The 18,572-nt window shown below is 45.6% G+C and overlaps 1 protein-coding gene across 3 annotated transcripts in view; it reads left to right on the forward strand.

Moving 5' to 3' along the window:
- Positions 1-14,314, forward strand: part of TMOD1 (tropomodulin 1) — a 31,900-nt gene extending 17,586 nt beyond the window's left edge. For 2 of the 3 annotated variants that reach the window (XM_067315231.1, XM_067315232.1), the window contains 8 exons: positions 766-885; positions 5,474-5,563; positions 6,561-6,691; positions 8,340-8,447; positions 10,329-10,472; positions 11,492-11,636; positions 13,362-13,421; positions 14,231-14,314. In XM_067315231.1, coding sequence (XP_067171332.1) covers positions 766-885; positions 5,474-5,563; positions 6,561-6,691; positions 8,340-8,447; positions 10,329-10,472; positions 11,492-11,636; positions 13,362-13,396 — 773 coding nt within the window. In that variant the 3' untranslated portion in view covers positions 13,397-13,421; positions 14,231-14,314. The remainder of the gene's footprint in view (positions 1-765; positions 886-5,473; positions 5,564-6,560; positions 6,692-8,339; positions 8,448-10,328; positions 10,473-11,491; positions 11,637-13,361; positions 13,422-14,230) is intronic. The other variant, XM_067315233.1, reaches the window with a different exon arrangement.
- The last annotated feature ends 4,258 nt before the right edge of the window (positions 14,315-18,572 follow it).

An 18,572-nucleotide genomic window follows, 5' to 3' on the forward strand; every position in this document is an offset into this window, starting at 1 on the left:
GCTCGCCTACTCTCTGCCCGGTGCGCCTCCTGCTCTGTTGGGATGGAGGAGCACGGGGGAGCTCGTCCTGCAGCCTTCAGAGGTGGGCAGGAGCTACGCCGCTCGCTGCGCAGCCCCTCGTTCGTTGCCGAGTTTGGAGTTTGGGCAGCTGACTGCTGTCCCTGCCCACCACCGGTTCTCCACCGCTTCCTTCCCACCCTCATTTCAGAAAAGGGCCGTCTGCTGTGTCCCTCTCTGTTCGGGTTTAGCAGCAGGAATTGCCTAAGAGACGGGGGTGATCCAGGACAGTGCCTTAGCCGGTCCTCTTGCCTTTCCTCGTTCGTCCAGGTGTTGGCAAGAGCGCACCCCTTTTACACTCCTGTGATGCAGCCTTCAAATAAGTGAAGTCCTGCCAGGTCGGGCTGAGCGCGTCTGACTCCTGTGTGTTCAAAAGTCGTTGTACTGTGCAAATCTACTATTAGGCTTTGTAGATGCAGCCACCCACTCCGGTGAACGAATCCAGCTCTACAGCTGGAGGTGTCAGGCAGGTCCCTCCTGGCCTACACCACAGTAGAACCAGACTGAGCTAAACTGGAGCAATTCAGTACCTTTCCTGATTTTTTTTTTTTTTTTTCCCCCCCTAGGTTCTTGTGCCCACTCTGTCTTGTCCACTATGTGAATTTCACCTGAAGGAAATTGCACCTGCACAGCTAGTAAAATCCTGCTCTGCAGTTGTGAAACAGGTGCTATAACTACATTGAGAGTGACCTCACTTTGTGTTTATAGGAAAAGCTTGGATCCCCAAGCAGAAGCCGATGGATCCTGTTTTGGAAAGTGTGACTCTGGAGCCAGAACTGGAGGAAGCCCTTGCTAATGCCTCTGATGCAGAGCTCTGTGACATTGCTGGTAACATAGTTTCACGTGAATCAGGGTTTGGGTTACTTAACTACTAATTTTTTCCTTCTTTGAGCTTCTTTTGTGGGAAATGAGTGAATGAGCTTTTTGCTGTTTATCCGAATGCTGTTAGTTCTTACAGGATTTATTTGTTCATTAGAAAGGGAATGTATATTTAAATTTTCTTTAAGCCCAGCAACCCCATCTGATTTAATCAGGAGCATGAACCAAAGGTGAATAAGAAGATAAAGGGTTTATCAGGGGAATGGAAACGCCTTGTTTCAATGGCAGAGACAAGAGAAGACATCAATCTTGCAAATTGCAGCCTGTCACCTTCAGGAGCACAGCTATCTTTAAGCCAAAAACTTTAGGCTTGTGCAACCTGTTAAAGGAGCTGCCAGGTTAGAGCAGTCTTTCAAAGGGTGCTCGGGGCTTCTGCTTGTCAAAGAGCTTTTTCAACACATTTTGAAGATACTGATTTCCTGCAATTCATGTGGTCAGTCAGTTCTGTGAGTATTAGTTACGGAGGAGGAGGAGGAGGAGCGCAGCCTGAAAAGGTTCATGTATTTCATGGTGGCTGAGAAGCAAGTTGGAATAAATTAATGAGCAGACCAACAGGGCCTGGACTACTGCATGTATTCTGTGTATATGAGAGTGCTCTTAAAACCCGCACAGCAGGATGCAAGAAGAAACAGTGACTTAAATTTCACTATGACAAATGCAAATGCCAGTTCAGTTGCAGAGTCTTAACAATCAACGGTTTGGCCTCTGGAAGAAATTCCTGGGGAAGGGGATAGAGCCTCCATTTCCTCTTTCGTGGTGGGAGGAGGTGCTTTTTTTCGCATAGGCTACTGGAATTCCCTCCCATTGCATGGGAGATCCATCTGGGACGTCTAATGGCCTTTAAATCTATAGCCTCTTGCTGAAGAAGGTATCTGCTGTGCAGACTTGGGTGGAAGGTCTAGCACCTGCCAGGGGAGCTGAACTGCTTATTAGCAGCTGTGTACACCTGACCCCGCAAGCTGATTTGCCTGTGAAATGCCTGCAACCGGGACCCAAGTAAGCTGGTGTAAAGATGCTGTCTCGTTGCAGAGTTCATGCTCTGTATCCTGCGGTAGCTAGGGGCTGCTATGTGCCGTGGTGAGGCACGCAGCTCTTCGGCTGCGGCACAGACGTTGCTAGGCCTCTCTTCTGAGCGCGCGGAGCAAATGCCAGCTGAGGTGGCCGGAGGGCCGACAGCGGGGAGGCTGCTATGACACGCTCGCGTGGCTGCCCGGACTGAGAACGGGGTGAAAGATTAACAGCAGAAGTGGGTTTTGCTCTGCCAAACCACTGGGACACCTTCTTCAAGCCTAGAGATCAAGTCACTTAATCCTAGCAGCGTGAGCAGAAGAAACAGCTTCTCTTCAGTCTTTTCGTGCAGACCTGGAGCTGGCAATTGCTTCTTGGTGCAGGGTGATGACAGTGGCATGTCTCGTTATTGATGACTGAACGCTCCCATTCCCTCACGATACCCAAGTTATGCACAGGAGCCCGGCAGCGGTGGTGGCAGGGCCCTCTGAAGGTCTCCGGTCCAACCCTCCGCTTGCAGCAGGGCTGTCCCCAGCGCTAGGTCAGGGCGGCCCTGGCTTTGTACAGCAGCATCCGGAAATTCCCCGAGGATGGAGACCTCCCACCTGCCTGGTGCCCTGTCCTGGGGCTGCACCTCCCTGCTGGGGAAGAGCATCCAACCTGAGCCTGCAGGGCTGCAATCTGTGCCTGTTACCGCTTGTTATGTCCCCTGGTACCACCAAGAGTTTGGCTTCGTTGGCTTTGTAGTCAGCTATTAGAGCCCCAGCTTAGAGCCAGCTGTTAGATGGATTAGTTCACCGGACTAGCCAAGCCCAGAGCTCTGTTGTGCTTGGTGCTGTACGACAGAGAAGGACAGGCATGGTCCCTACTCTGAGGGTTTTAAGCTTCAGATCTGGTTAAATGACAGCAGTGTACCATTATGGCTTTTCAGGAAGCTTTACCTGAGCGGAGGCGACTCCCTGAAGACCTCCTTGCCCTGCCACATTAGAAATGACAATATTGCTGTCTTGCTGGAGCTTGCGGCGTGGCCTTAGCTCTGTGACTGAGACAGGATGCCTTGGCCAGGGGAGTATGAACATCTCATTATTGCTTTGCCATGCTTACGTGTGTCCCCTGCTGGTCTGGCAGTCGATTAATAACTCTCTGCTACTAGTTTCTTCTTCCAATTCTGCCTCTTTCAGGTGTCCATACTCCTTGACGATATCCTTCTTGCGAGAAGATTGTAGATGGGAAGCCTGTAGGATAACCACATTAACCTGACTCCTTTTGCTTGATAATATCACATTCTGGCATAGCAATGAATTACTGCATTAAGGCTTCCAACATGCTCTGGCCAAGCATTGCATTTCTTGGTTTTGCCTTTTTACTGTGCTCGTAACATCCTGTAAATCCTACTCTAAAAAATATGGTTTCCTAAGCTCCACACCTGCAAAACGATTATTTTCATAGAGAAATGCTATTTAGGGCAGTTTATCCTGTAATTTTGGGGAGAATACCCTTGAAACGGCAGCAAGAGAACTGATGTGATACAAGCTGTGCTGAAATCTCGGTAGTGACAGCGTTGCTTTTCCAAGTCTGCTAAACAGCTTCTGCCTATTTAGCAGGGCTCGTTGTCTGCCTTGGCATATTGGATCCTGTTTTTCGCAAGCCCGGCTGGGTTGCCCTTGTGTGTGGTGGCTCTCTACAAGTCCTGGAAGGGCTGTTGGCTTTTCCAGTGCCTCTGGTCAACTGGAGAAGGCTGAACTGGGATGCTCTGAGTTCAGCTTTGAGTGTCCTTGGACAACGCATGATAAGCACTAGACTTCCAAGCAGCAGATCCCTCTCACCTACCGGCACAAACTCTAGCCATTAAAAAAAAAAAACAAACCATGTTCATAACAGCGTATCCTTCCCTCTATCTGTTTGCAGTCCAGATATCCCTAGATGTGGCTGATGGAGCAACTTTGTTATCAAAGCAAGCTGTGTTTGGGGGTGTGCGTGTGTGTGCATGTGTGTGTCTCCAAAATTCTGAGTCCACAAATTATTTTCCCTAGCAGTGTTGCAATTCTGAAAATTTGGGCTGTGAGCACATAGCAGAGAAAAAGGCCAGGTAAAGAACAGACAGACAAACGCACTCAGAGTTCCCATACTCACTCAGATTTTCAGATGGAGACTGCTTGGCTCTGTGAAATCCGCCTGGGGACGTGTTGTGGGGGAAGTTGGTGGTGGTGTTCACTGATGCCGTTTGCTGCGGACACCCTGGCTCATACAGCCAAGACCTGGGAGTATGATGAGCTATGACCGTATGAGATGTCATTCACATAAGCGACAAATTGCAAGATGAAGGGCCCCAGAGAGAGCCTTGCTGCTCCTGCAATTGCCAGTGCTTCTTGGCACTGAGAAAACGGTGACTGTTAGGTGCCAACCAAGCATAACAAGAATAGCTTCTGGAAAAGAAATTGCATTGGTGGTTGCATACTTGAATTTTAGGCAGAGATTTGCCCTTTATTTTTCCTAACCACTGTGCCCATCCTGAGGTCAAGATGTGTTCGTATATGTCTATTCATAGCAAATATCTACAGGTATGCAACTTTCTGTAGAAAGTCATATACCTATTTAAAAAAGAAGATTGAAACCCCATTTTATTTCTAAACACAAGCTTTCTGTGAGGAGCAGGCTTATTTTTATGAGCAGAATCTTTGCCCAAATGATTCTAGCCATTGGCTTCTCACTCTTCATTAGCAGCTAGCAGGGATGTCAGCAGACCCCATAGGCCTGTTGCTAAGTACGTTTGCATTTTGTTTTTGTAGTCACATGCCTGAGATGCACAAATTGTCAGATATTTGGGTTTTGTGCTTTTGCAGTCTTTGAATTGTGTTTGTACCATCACTTTCTGTATTTCAGCAAACCAGTACAGCCTTCCAAGTTGACTTCCAAGTATTAAAAAGCACACAGACCAGTTCAAAGCCACCCCTGCTCTTTGTAGGGCAGAAACAGAATATGCGCTGCTGAAGTTCAGGGGCGGCCACCCAGTAGCTTGCTATCTGAGAGTTATTGGTTCTGAGTGTGTTGCGGCTAATCTCAAAAATGGGACTATGGCAAAGTGTGGCACCTTCCCAGGTGTGCGAAGGTGCTGAGGGTGTGCGGACTCCTGCTGGACTGGACCTTAGATTAAATCCGAATGATGGCATTTTTTTATTTCACTGCTTTTATGTGATGCTTGACCAAGGCTGCTATGGAGAAACCTCAGCTGTTTGTCTATTTGCTGTCCACAAGACAATGTTCCTCTTCTCCTATAAATCAAACTACTCTTGCATAAATAGGAGCACAGTTGAGCCCTGTTGTATGTTAATGAGAGCTGAGGGATTTGTTCCCACCTTGTATGTTGTTCTGTGCTTGTACAGAAAAAGGTAATGTGCTATTGACACCCATCCTGAGCAGCTCAGGAAGAACTGGCATGTACGTAGATGTGACGTGTACAGAGTTGCATCTTTTCCTGGCTTTGGAGTCTGCAATATCTCAAGTTGTTTTCTCCTTTTCTTTTCCTTAGCCATCCTCGGCATGCACACCTTGATGAGTAACCAGCAGTACTACGGGGCACTGGGGAGCAGCACAATAGTGAACAAAGAAGGACTCAACAGTAAGTGATTTGGAGTGCTTAGCGATCTGCAGTATTTGGCCGCCAGTTTTGATGCTGCCAGCAGAGAAAAAGTGGGAATTATTTTTAGGCTGCGGGTTGGATTTTGTTTTCTTTGGACTCCTGCCACTCATGCCAAGCTTGTGTGTGAGTGAAGACCCTTTCCTTGGTTGGAGCACGGTTGCTACAGCTGTGCAGCCCTGAGTCGGTCCATTCGGGGAAACCATTTCTTCTGCAGTCTGCCGTCTCCTGGTGTTCAGCTTGGGAAATGCCTGTCCTGTGACTGTGGAGAGGCTGCGTGTTGGCAGGAGAGCTGCTTGGGCAGAAGCAATTCTCCCAAGAGACATTTCAAAACACTCCCTCCTCCCAGGCTGACAGGGAAGGTAACTGGAAACGTTAAAGTTTTAATGCACTTTGAACAGGAAATGTGTGTCTTGGTTGATCATTCCAAACAGAATGATTTATTCATGTCAAAACTAAAACAAGTGACTTTTTAGAGGAGGTGAAAACATTTCTTCTCTCTCACCCTTTTCTTGCAAGTGAAACCTGAGAGGGGGGAAGGGAACCATTCAGATGGACCATGGTTTTGTTGCATGCTCCCAGAAGATTTTACAGTGCTGTAGCCATTGCTCATCACCTCCCCGTAGACCTTGGAGTGTCCTCTAAGGTGTCTTAGCTGAGAAGTTAGGAGCTAGTGTGGGCTGGAAAACAGTCCCACACAGGCCGTATGCCTGTGGTCACCCAGTTTGGGATGCTGAGAGCATTTAGCAGCAGCCCCTGGCTGTGTTGTGCAAGTTGGCCCCGGTGCCTGGCAGTGTTTCTGGACTTGCACGAGGGTTGGTGGAGCTGCCAAGTGCTTGTGCAATCTTTGCATCTCGTGTGCTTGCAGCTTTTGTCAGGTCTTACTCCTCCTTCCCAACACTGCTTCTGGAAGAAGCCTAAAGAGCATGACGGTACTTTGGGTATTTTCAGTTTTGCATGTTTTGCTTTCCACTTGCAGGTGTGATTAAGCCCACACAGTACAAACCAGTTCCTGATGAAGAACCAAACTCAACAGATGTGGAAGAGACTCTGAAACGAATACAAAACAATGACCCTGACCTTGAGGAAGTCAACCTTAATAATATTGGGGTATTTGTTCCTTCCTACTCTATTCCCTTGCTAACAAGAGCAAACGTTTGAAACACAGATAGCAGGGACCAAGTGTGTCATGTTGCACAGAGTAATGGCATAACACTGGGTGCCATGTACAAAACCCCAGTGCTTTCCATCTGTCTTGGGCAGGAGGGGTTGCTACCTGCTGTGTGATAATGATGTGGAGTCAGTAGCAGGAGATGTCCGCAAGAGCTGAGTTGTGTTAAGAACAGTTTGAGGAAACCCATCTCCAGGCTGTCTGATTAAAGGTGTTTTAAGCTGTTTTTAATGGTTTTGTCAGCCCCTTGGTGAAGTGGCTGTTCATGGAAGATAAAATAGTGGGAGGAAAAAGGCTTCATAATCTTGATGTTGTCATGAAAAATGAAGAAACCTCCATTATTGCTTGTATCTCTGTCCATTTCCCACCCCTCCCTTCACTGGAACTCCTTTACGTCTTGTAGAAAAAAAGGTTGTGCTGTGCCACGATTTGCATGTTGCTTCTGGGGCACATACACATGCTAAACAGTACAGTTTCCATTTACCCTCTTTAACTCCAGTCCGCTAAGGACCCCTATCTCATGAGATTTGTTAAATGATGACATATTCAAATAGCAGAACCACAGTTAATGTTATGTGCACAGTAAAAACACATGTGCCCAGCCATTTTCACCTGTCCATAGTAAAAAGATTTTTATTTCAACATTTTTAACTGTGGCCAGTGATCCTGAATATGCCTTAGGGACATCAGGCTTACAGAAAGCAGAGACTTCTTTTTGTGTTAGACTCATGATTTTGGGGACATGTTTGGAAACCTGGGGAGTGGAGGTGGAAGAGATGATACCCTGCTTGGCTTTGCATTATCTGCAGATGGCTTTGATTGTAGGTGTTTCCAGATTGTGTGATCCAAGGTAAGAAATCCAAGCTGGGGACACAGCTTAAAATTTTAGACAGCTGAAAACTGTCTGCATCTGAAAAGGGTATCTAAAATCTCTGATGAGTGAAAAATACTCATTTTGTAAGGAACTCAAAATAAGCAGCATGGATTTATTTTCTGGGCTGAGGCAGGATGGCAAATGTTAGTCTGAAAGGAATTGTATAAAGCAGTATTGAACAAAGCAGTCAGAAGTGACTGCTTGTACTACAAGGAGATCATTTCAGGTTGGGCTGAATTAGGGCCCATAGATGGAAATGTTCCTGAACGCGACATGAATAGTGCTCAGTGCTGTCATTAGTATTAAAAAGCACAGTAGCAGTGCTTTATAGGCTCATGGATCCTAGTTACATACATCCCCACAACACCTTGGTTGGTGAGGAGCTGAGTTTCTGGACAATGAAGTTGAACAGGAGAGACCCCCTGACCTTCTAGTCAAGGCAGTGAGCTATCAGCAGAGTGGGAAATAGGATGAAGACATTCCCACAGTCCTTAGGCCATGATGACTTTAGGTGGAGAACTTATAAAAACATATATCATTCCTTCATGAATTACCTGAGTGTGTTTGGTAATGGTTGCAGCTTGATTGTGATAGTTGATCTTGATGATAATTTTAAAATATTGTTTAAATATAAAAGATTTGTTCCAGTCATGTACCAAAAATATGAAGACAGATGAGAGCCTAACACATGTTTTCTGTGTTTCTTTTCACAGAATATTCCCATCCCAACTTTAAAAGCCTGTGCTGAAGCACTGAAGAATAACACCTATGTAAAGAAGTTCAGTATAGTTGGAACAAGGAGTAACGATCCGGTTGCATTTGTAAGTGCTGTATCAGATAGGCTAATCGTTGTACAAAAGTTGTCACATGAATTGTTCTTGGGCAAGGGATTTTCAGAGTTGCTTACTGCTTTTATGAATTACATTGCATTTGACATGTTCCGCACTTTTGTTTTTTGCTGCAGGCATTTCAGTTTCACAAGCATTAATGAAAGCAAGCAATAGACAGACTCCACTTTCTTCAGTTTCTTTTTCCACAGTGGAGATTTCAGTTCTTTATTCCAGGACACAATCCTTTAATCCTATTAGATGTCATATTTGTCCTTAAGAATCTCTCAGGAGAAGTGTGGTAGACAAGAACTGGCTTCCTAGTGATATATTTTTTAAAAAGTCTAAGAAGAAATTTGTCTGTTTCTGTTCATCATACATCATACTCCATTTATTCTTGTTTGTATGTCGCCGTATGCCCCTGTGTGCGCATCCTTCCCACTCAGTGCACACGTGTTCTTTAGCGCTGTTTCATATGCGTGTGCATCCCTTGTGCAAACCTGTGACGTTGTGGGCGATAAGGGGTCTTTCTGCTGCCTTGAAACGCGAGTGGGGATGCAGCAAGGTGCTGAGCTGTTGTCCCCGTGCTCCTGAGAGGGATGGCTGCGGGAGCTCAGCACCGACCAGTGCACGGCAGCTTACCCGTCCCTCCTGCTACCTGCTCTTCCCGTCAGCCCTGCAGCTGCCTGCCGCATGTCGTCCAGCCTCATGCAGGACTGTCTCGGCCTACGTAATGAAATAAAGAGAGCGAGAGCGTGAACTTGAATGTGAACCTGGCTGTCTCTGCTGCTTTACGATTAGATCTGCCCCAGAGCCAGCCTGGCTAGTCCAAGGAATAGTTCACACTCCAGGGACTACTTTTAACGTGCAGCATGGATGAGACTGCTTCCAGGCTGCATCGTGGCACAGTCCACCAGCATCATCGCAGCAGACTTCTGCTCTTCACCTGACAACCCAGGCAATCCCTTCCTACCTCCACACACACACACACACACACACACATGCAAACCAGTTTCCTGTTAGAAATAAAATAACTTTTCAGGAGAGTGAGCACAGCCCTCCCATTTTTTCAGACACTCTGAACTGGGGAAAAGCCCTGCACAGCCAGTGCTGATGCTGTCTTAGGGCCAACAGGGCAGTGTACAGGATTGGAGGACTTGTGGAGCTGAGTGCTGTGTTGAGCGGATGCAGGCCAGCCTTGCCCCTTGGCCTCAAGGCTGGGCACCGTGTTCTGGTCCTTCTGCTTCATGACATAGATGAGGTAGCTTGTGAAGTAAGATTATTAGATCTGGTGGCAAAACTCGGGGGTTTGGGAGTGTGCCAACCCACTTCTGGACTTAAACGCTGAGGGAAGCAAGAGAGATAATACTGTTGTGATGCTGCTTGGAAGGAAACCTTAGATGTGGAGAATCCCTTTCTGCTCAAGACAGATGTTCCCCTCTGATCGCTGTGATAGAAAGCCTTTCAACTCCATGCGAAAGGAGCAGTGTGGGGAGTGAATGGGCCAGGCAGGAGGTAGGGCTGAAGCCAGCCAGTCATCCCAACCATCACCATGCTGGCTTTAGAAGAGGGACAAATGAAGCTTGTAGGGCAGAAGCCTGTGTGGACTGCACGTTTTGGGGTGGGCCTAAACACTTCTTTAATGAGATTTTGCTGTAGCCTCCAGTACATTCACATTTGAGAATCCCCCTGAGACTGGAGGGAAGTCCTTTCTTCTTGCCCAGAGCTGTCCCACTTGGTGGCAGTGAAACCACACAGCATCCAAGGTCCTCCAGGAATCTTTCAGATGAGAAGTGAATTGAGTCCATGTCCCTCTGAGGTGTTTTGAACCTCCTTGCCTAACTGCTAGCTCTTCCGGTGTATCTCTAATGGCAGGCACTGGCAGAAATGCTGAAGGTGAATAACACGTTGAAGAGCCTGAACATGGAGTCAAACTTCATTTCTGGATCAGGGATCTTGGCTGTTGTTGAAGCACTCCAGTATAACACATCACTCATAGAGCTTCGAATCGACAACCAGGTAAAGCATGCATGAGCAGGAACTCTGATCAGCTAAAGGTGTCCTGACTGTGGGAAATCAAGTGGCTGGTCAAAGTAGGTGGTGACTACCTGCTGCCGCTGTCAGTTTGCTTTGGAGAGGTTTCAGCCCCTTGTCTTGCTGCAGCTCCTGGACAGTTTCTGATGCTACCTACAGTAATTAACAAATACTGTGGCAGTGCAAGAAACTTTCTGTGTCCTCAGTGCTGCCCTGGGAATGCAGCAATGCATTTGTCCAGTATCACAGCCTGCTCTGAGCTCTGGGCCAGGGGGCTTAAATAACAATAGGTATTTAGTAAAACAGAATTTTACTATGAAGCAGGGAAACAGAAAGTACATGGCAGGAGAAGGCTGGAGTGTGTAGTGGTACAGATGCCATGGCAGGTTAAGTTTCTTGGAAGCCCGGGAGTAGAAGTGAAACAGCTAAGCTGTCAGGAGCCCTGGGACAGGTGACTATGAGGTCAAGATGAAAGGCCCTCTAGACAGCTCTGCAGCTGCATATCCCTCCAAGATAAAGATTTTGGGCAACAGAGCTTGTGGGAGATGACTTCTGGAACAGTCAGAGCCACTCAGTTTATCAGGATCAGGCCTACAGTTTGTTTCTTTGACTAGAAATGCTGAATAAACCAATAGGTCCAAAGAAAGAGAGAGGGAGGGAAGATGGCAGATCTGATGGCTCACTCTGAATCACCCTTTGACCTGACCAACTTGGCAGGGTCTGCAAGCCAGGCTGTATCTCTAACCAAGGAGGACAAAGATGTGGGCAAGTACAAGTCATTTACAACAGTAAAACATTTGAGCTTTAAAAAATTCAAGTGCCACCGGTTCCTGGGCGTTGCATAGTGAGGGAGAATCGCAAGCTTCTGGTCCATCTCCAGGACAGTCAGTGGCAGCACAGGGAGTCTTCCAAGGGCTACATTGAAGAAGCAGTCACTGAATTAAAAAGCAGGAATGGGAACCACATCTGCCCTCACCTGCTTTTCTATTTTCTGTTTTCAAAAGAGCCAGCCTCTGGGCAACAAAGTAGAAATGGAAATTGCAAACATGCTGGAAAAAAACACCTCCCTGCTGAAGTTTGGTTACCATTTCACTCAGCAAGGTCCCCGGCTGCGTGCGTCTAATGCCATGATGAACAACAATGACCTAGGTGAGTTGGGCTGGCTGCAAGCTGGTGAGCACTGGAACATCTCCTCCTTTGCATGTGCCTGCCTGTGGGTCCTCCTGGTGGGCACCTTGGGAGAAGGACAGAACTGCTCATGTGAAGGCTCCCGTGGATGCACTTGAATCAGACACCACCTCTTGAAGGGTCTGGTGATTCCTTGCAGCCTTCACTGACAGGGTTGTGATGCAGCAGGACCGGTAGCAGCTGCTGTCACCAAGGCAATGGGTCATGCTCCATTTTTGGAGAAAACGTGCAGCTAGAACTGCTGGAAGACACTGTTTTTGACTGTAATAGTGGGTCTTGTGTGGAAGAAGTAAGAGCTGCTAATGTGCTTTGGTACAGCAAGTGATATGGTATATGGCAGATGGGTTGTGAACTGACAGTGCTTTTGATTCCTGCCAGCTGTTTGTCTTTCTCTAGTTTCATTTCCACTTTAACAAGATGAAAAATAGTAGATTTGAGCTTTGAAGGCAGTGGGACTTGGCCCATTCCCTTCAGTAAATCGGACCGAAAGTATTTCTAGAGAGAGGTGTGAAGCCATGTGGTTTTGAGTTGTATTAATATCCCCAATGAAGTCATCAAAACTGCTTGTGAAGCACAACGTGGGCAAGTTTGAAAATTGCTGTTTCAGCTAATGCTAATGCTTGTCTACAGGCTGACCTAGAGCACTGGAAATCAGTGCAGCAGAGCGATACTTGAACGTAGTTAAAATAGCAGCTTAGCTGTAGTGATTGGATCCTAACTGTGTAGATGGGATGACACAAATGTGACACGGCCAAACTCTTCTCAGCAGTGGCAGACAATATGACAGGGAGGAACGGCCACAAGTTGCAGACCGAACATCCAGTTTGCACATTAGAAAAAGAACTCTTTATCCAGGAGGCTGGAGCAGCCCTGGGACAGGGTGCCGGGGAGGTGGGGCTTTCCGTAGCTTAAGGGTTTCTAGGCTCACACAGGCCAAGCCAGGGCTGGGCTGAGCTGAGCTACGGCTGGGGAGAGCCCTGCTGTGAGCGGGAGGTGGTGCTCGGGGCCCCAGGGAGACCTCCTGCCACCAGCACTGATCATGTCTGTCAGACACGTCGAGAAAGGCCCGGTTAACAGGCAGGGTCTGAGAAAAGACCTAACATATAAATGCCAGTCATGAAGAAATGGCAATAAACTGGACCCGCATATTTTAATCTGTGTGTGGTTTACCAGTCTGGTCAGCTGGCCTTCTGGCCCTTCATGATTCAACTTCAGGTTTAAAAACCACAGCAAAATAGCTTTAAGTGGCTGTCAAATAGATGATAAATATGTTTTAAAAAAAAAAAAAAAAACCACTCCGGCTTCAGCCAGTACCGTGCTCTTAGGACAGCATGGCCACATGTAGAGCTCTGTGCCAGCTCCTCGGTGACCACAAATACCGAGTATCACAATTCACTCTGTATTGCTGTTCGTTCTGGCTGCCTTTGCATTTTGGGTCAGTAGAAAGCTGCTCTAGGAAGGGCTTGCAGTTTTCTGCCTTTTAGAGCACAGCAGGCTTTGTAAGAACATGGAGTCCATGGCATACATAGTAATAATCTGAAAGATACATGGATCTAGTGTTTTAATTGTTCCTGTTTTGAAGCGGGGGGGGGGGATTCACAACTTTGCCTTCCACGTAGCAGTAGTGCAGTTTGCCTCTTTGACTGTTAAGATCTGCATTATGTCTGATCTGGTTCTTGTTTACAGCTCGCATTCATCGGTGTGATGGTGTCTGGCAATAGCTTCTCAGCTCTACACCTGGACAATGTATAAGTATAGAAAAACTTTATTTTCCTCCCTGTCAGCAACAGCTCTCTGCTTGTGCCACTCCGGCGCTCTCTCCTGATATCACCTGATGCTACCAGGATTTGGTCTTGGTCCTCTAGCTTCTGTTCTTTAAGATGCCCTGTCCGAACTGGCTGTGAAGGCTTTTACATTCATTCTCATGAACTAATTTCTGCATCCTCTTTCCAGCTCTCTTTTTTCCTTGCAAATATTTCTTGAAAAATCATGGTTGAAGCTGTCAGAGTTGCAAATTAACTTTCAGAGAAGATTTGAGACTCCTTTGATCATGTTAACCATGGTCAAAAGACTGGAGGTTGAAATCAGAGGTTCAGATAAAAAAAATTATATATCTATCTCATTTCTTAGTTGCGAGGACATCACTGGGAAAAACTGACAAAGGAAAAACTGTGGCATCTGTCTCCTACTATCTTCACATCAGTCAGTGTTAGATGCCTTGTAACAGAGATGCTATAGCCAAACAGATTACAAACACAACTGAGTGAAATATAATTAACTGTAGAATAAGGGAGGTATGGCTGAAAGTAGCTTCCAGCCACAGAATTCATAGGGACAGAAATTTCAGCTTACTTCCTTTAATTTTAAACTGTATAAGTTTAAAATTCTCCAAAAACCCCCCAAACAAACCTGCTCAAGGCAGGAATTCAGAAGCTTCTGCTATCCCGTTTCTCCCTGGCAGAAAGTACATCTCTGAGATCCTTTTCACAACGGGTAAGCCTGCCACCCACACGTTCCCATTGCCATGACTGACTCCTCTTCCTCTTCTTTTTCAGTGAGGAAGAGAAGACTTGCAGAGTTGAATGGGCCTATTTTTCCCAAGTGCAGAACTGGAGTGTAGCTCCTGGCTACGAAGGTCGTTCCTGGTGATCTGTGCTACACTGTGGGAATCTAGAGGCAACAAGTGCCTTGACAGAGTATTTGTGGTGACTCGGTTCTGTGTTATGCACTAACAGTTTAAATTAACTAGTGGCTGTAGTTGAAGATTTTATCCAGTAGGACTATTGGTGTTTTCTGTAGAGCTGGAAACTATTCAAGCCAGTAACAACCTGCCAATTTTAAACAATCTTGGTTTAGAGTACATCCCAGTGTAAAAGTGACTATTAATTAACCTAGGACCTAATTTTTCTATAAATTTCCTGCACGGTGTTTCATATAGTTAGGATGTGGTATGCATGAGTGAAAAATACTACTGTTCCACACAAATTATAGAAGTATTAAAAAAATACTTTATTTTTTTCCAAATTGATCTCAAGTAACTATAGAGAAGCAACTAGTTTAACAAGCACTTCTACTATCCTGAAATATGGTTAATGTAAGGAATTTTTACCAACTTTTGCTGAGTCAGTCAGTTGGAGATGCTGTTTCAAATGCATCCCTGTTTCTTAAAAAAGATTTTTTTCCCCACACAGATTAAAAGGAACATAAGGCCACCAATTATAAAATAATGGATTCTCAAAACCCGAGCACTGTAGGATGGACTGTTTAATATCCTCCTGTCCTATGCATGTCTGAGTAAAACTTCCTTTGTTAGAGATCTGATACGAATCCTAACTCCACAGAGATGGCCAAACTAATCAGCAGACCAGGGTCATCTGTTCCAGCCTCCACTCCCTGCAATTTCCTAATGTTAAAAGCGTGTCCAGAGCCTTACCAGACATACGTTAAATCCTTACTCTTCACTGTTCTGCCTAATGACCCTGTCCATTAATTAAACTCTATTCTACTAGGGATTGTTTCTCCTGTGACCATCCCTCACATCTGCATAAATGCAGCACTAAACAGCGTGCCGTAGTAAAGGCGTTACTTGAAATATTCTGACTCTGAACTTCTGCTGCACACACTCAGACAGTTTTCTGTTAGAAAGTCTACTACCCTTAGTCTAGCCTGGGAGGAATTCCCTATAGGCTTACGTAGCTCCCAGACGTGCAGTGGATGGGACACAGGACTATCCCATCCAAAACTCCTACTGTCGACTTGCATGGGATCCTGTTTGATAGGAAGGGTCTCCCTGACAGAAGTGCTGCCATACCAAAGCCTTATTCTTACTCTGATGACAATATGTCCTAGCAAATGTTCTCACTTACTAGAAATCTGTCTGCACAGATCTGTTAAGAGTATTTAGCAGCCTTTACGCATATTCAGCAAAAGTCCCACAGATTTCAACAGAGCTTGTGCACAAATACCACAGAGGATTTAGCTCTGACCAATGACATTATACTGTCAACAATGTGGGAAACATATTTGTTACTTTTCAAATTTTAATAAATGTGTCAGCAGTGTCAAATAAAATGCTTCACTACAGCTTCCTTCTTTTTCTCCATAAGTTCTGTTTCAGAAGACAAAGCGTACAAAAGCGCATGATTTAAAAAAAAAAAAACAAAAAAAAATGGCAGTCAGGCATCTCCTTCCTGCCATATGCACCGCAAGGACTTTAAACAGTCAACTAAAGTATCAAACTAGAGCCACAGTTTCAGCTAAGCCACACACTCAGATCTGCATGGTACGAGCTCAGCTCTCCCACTGGCTTAAAAAGAACATAAATGCATCTTATGCTGGGAAATCCTGATGGCAGTAATAAAGTCAGACATGCAAGGAGACGCAACCACCTGACAAGGGAGCACTACCATAGATCTGAGAGCAGCATTTTGTCTTGAATGAAAATAAAATAGGCCTTAAAAAAGAACCACCCCCCCAAACCTTTTCATCCTAGTTGCTGTATCAGCATCAAAATGAACTATGCAGTCCAAATGTTCTTCAGGAAAAGGGGAAAAAGCCATCTGGTGACTGTGGCATCTGGCAGTCACAGCCAGTCCTGCTTAACTCCTGCCTCTCCTGCAGCAATGCCGTACAGTGCTAACACGCCTTCTCTAAGGTATTACAGCCAAGGTGCCTGGGTCTCAGCACGCTGTATTTCACATTTTGCACTTATTCGTATTAGTTTGACAAAAGTAAGCCAGAGGCCAGGATACAAAAGCTGCTCGTAGGCTGACATGCAAGAGACTAAGGATGCATCTCATTCCTCCCCTCCCATCTCTGCAGCAGAGGGAACTTGGCTGTTTGGGTCTCCATCTATTCACTCTCAAACCCTTCCAACAGGTCCTATGGCTTGTTTCTGCCTTTGAGGTAGACTGTCTACATGCTAGGAGCTCTTAGTAAAACTGTACCTTGTAACCAGGTCTGCCATGTGACAGGTGGTTAGCTAGTTTTCAGCATTTACTTCTGTGGAATTAAGGGCCTCTCACATACAGATGAAGAGTATTTGTGCAGCACTTCAAAAATTATGATGGAAGCACTAAAGGTTATTTATCATCTTAGTAATTTCAGAACCTTACATATAAAATGTAGTCTACCTTCTTGCCATTTTGTACTGAGAAATTATATAAAAACAGCCTTCCAAATGGATTACGGTGTTCCAGACTGACTGATTGAGAGATTAAATTATAAAATGGTGGGCTTTTTAGCCTAATATCTGAAAAAAGATGCAGCACAATATGCAAGTTGGGGCACTTCCATCAGTGTTCTAGGCCAGGCCTGCAAGTGGAGCTCACATGGTTTACCACAAATATTCCAGTTCTCCAAAGCACACAGGTAAGCTGGCTAGCAGAGCTTGTGAGGTAAGGTGCCAGGGGAGCCTGGATCCTGCCAGGTCTTCTGCTGAAGATGTCTGCTCATGGGAATTTTCTAATTACATCTCTAGTCTGGATCACACTGAGAATTACTATTTTTAAATGCCATCCTGGAAAGATTCCCAAAGTAGACATTCATTAGTTTTCAAGTCTTGCTTCATGAAAGGAACCGTTATAAAGGCTATTGTTGAACAGCTATTCATGTTGACAACACTGGAAGTACGAAGAAATGCCTTGCAATGGCTTTAATGGAACCAGTGCTCGGTCTTTAGCTGCCAATCTAGTCACCAATGAGACCATGCTGAATTTGTAGCACTGTGGGAGAAGGTTACAACCTATATTAAAATAACATTGCCCTAACCGATGCTGAGCAACTGCAGGAACCTGAGTAAACTGTTTTCATCTCTTTAAAAGCAGCTGCCAGTAAAAAATAATAAAAAAGTAACTGATTTTGATTTCCTAATGACTAATGACTTAGTACCAAAAATGAGAATAAGTTTCAAAGATTTTTTTTTCAATCACGACACATCACCCACACTATTAATAAAACCTTTCAGTACATTCTACAGCATCAGGCACACAAAGCAGCAGGCAGTATTTTGAGCTCATATGCCATGGATTCCAAATCAGAGACAATTTCCCCGCTAACAGAAGCTGGAAAATGCATAAACATCTCACAGCTTTTAAAAAACTCAATCCATGTTTACAAAGCACAAATGCTCCCCAAATCATAAATTATTTAGCTTGAATAAATGATCTGGCAGTCTCCTTATAGCTGTTGCTGGCGTTTATGCACAGATGCCAGCGTTCACTTCTAGTGCCGTAACGCTGGTCTCTTGGCACTCTCTGTGCTCTCCTCTGAGTGTCTCAATTTCAACACACTTCAACCTGTTGATATTTTTCCTAGTGCAAGCGGAGCTGAGCCCTGGATATTTCACATACTGACAGGCTGAGGGATATCAACAGTTCCCAGGGAGGGAGAGCATCATAATGATGAGGGTTACTTTTGCCATTGGTGCCACAGGTCATACACAAGTAAGGCTGGGCAGACAGTATCTGTAGGCAATGCACATCCTCCGCCTTTGCTCCAGTTAAGACAGGAGTCCTCACCCTGCCTTTAACTGTTTTTACCCGGGAGTCAGTCAATGACTTCAGGGTAAATACCCCTTGCTTCACACTGGTAAAAAGCAAGTCTAATCTAGTCACACACCCAGAAGTTAAAACATGTGCTGTCTTCATCACCCTAGCACTAGCTACTGAAGCTGCATGATCAGTGGAGAAGTGGGACAGATCCACCTCCGTGCATGCACACCCATAAATTAGAGAGGGAACAGCATGGAATTTTCTTCAGTCTCTTCAGTTTCTTTTGAACTGTGCACAGCTGTGTCCCCAACACATATTCTTCTGCAAAACCCCCAAGAGAGAAGCACAGTGCAAGACTGCACCTAGGGAGAAAAATCCTGTAGCAATGGTAATGGGTTGGCCACTC

The sequence above is a fragment of the Apteryx mantelli genome, chromosome Z (assembly GCF_036417845.1).
Source record: "Apteryx mantelli isolate bAptMan1 chromosome Z, bAptMan1.hap1, whole genome shotgun sequence".
Lineage (NCBI taxonomy): Eukaryota > Metazoa > Chordata > Aves > Apterygiformes > Apterygidae > Apteryx > Apteryx mantelli.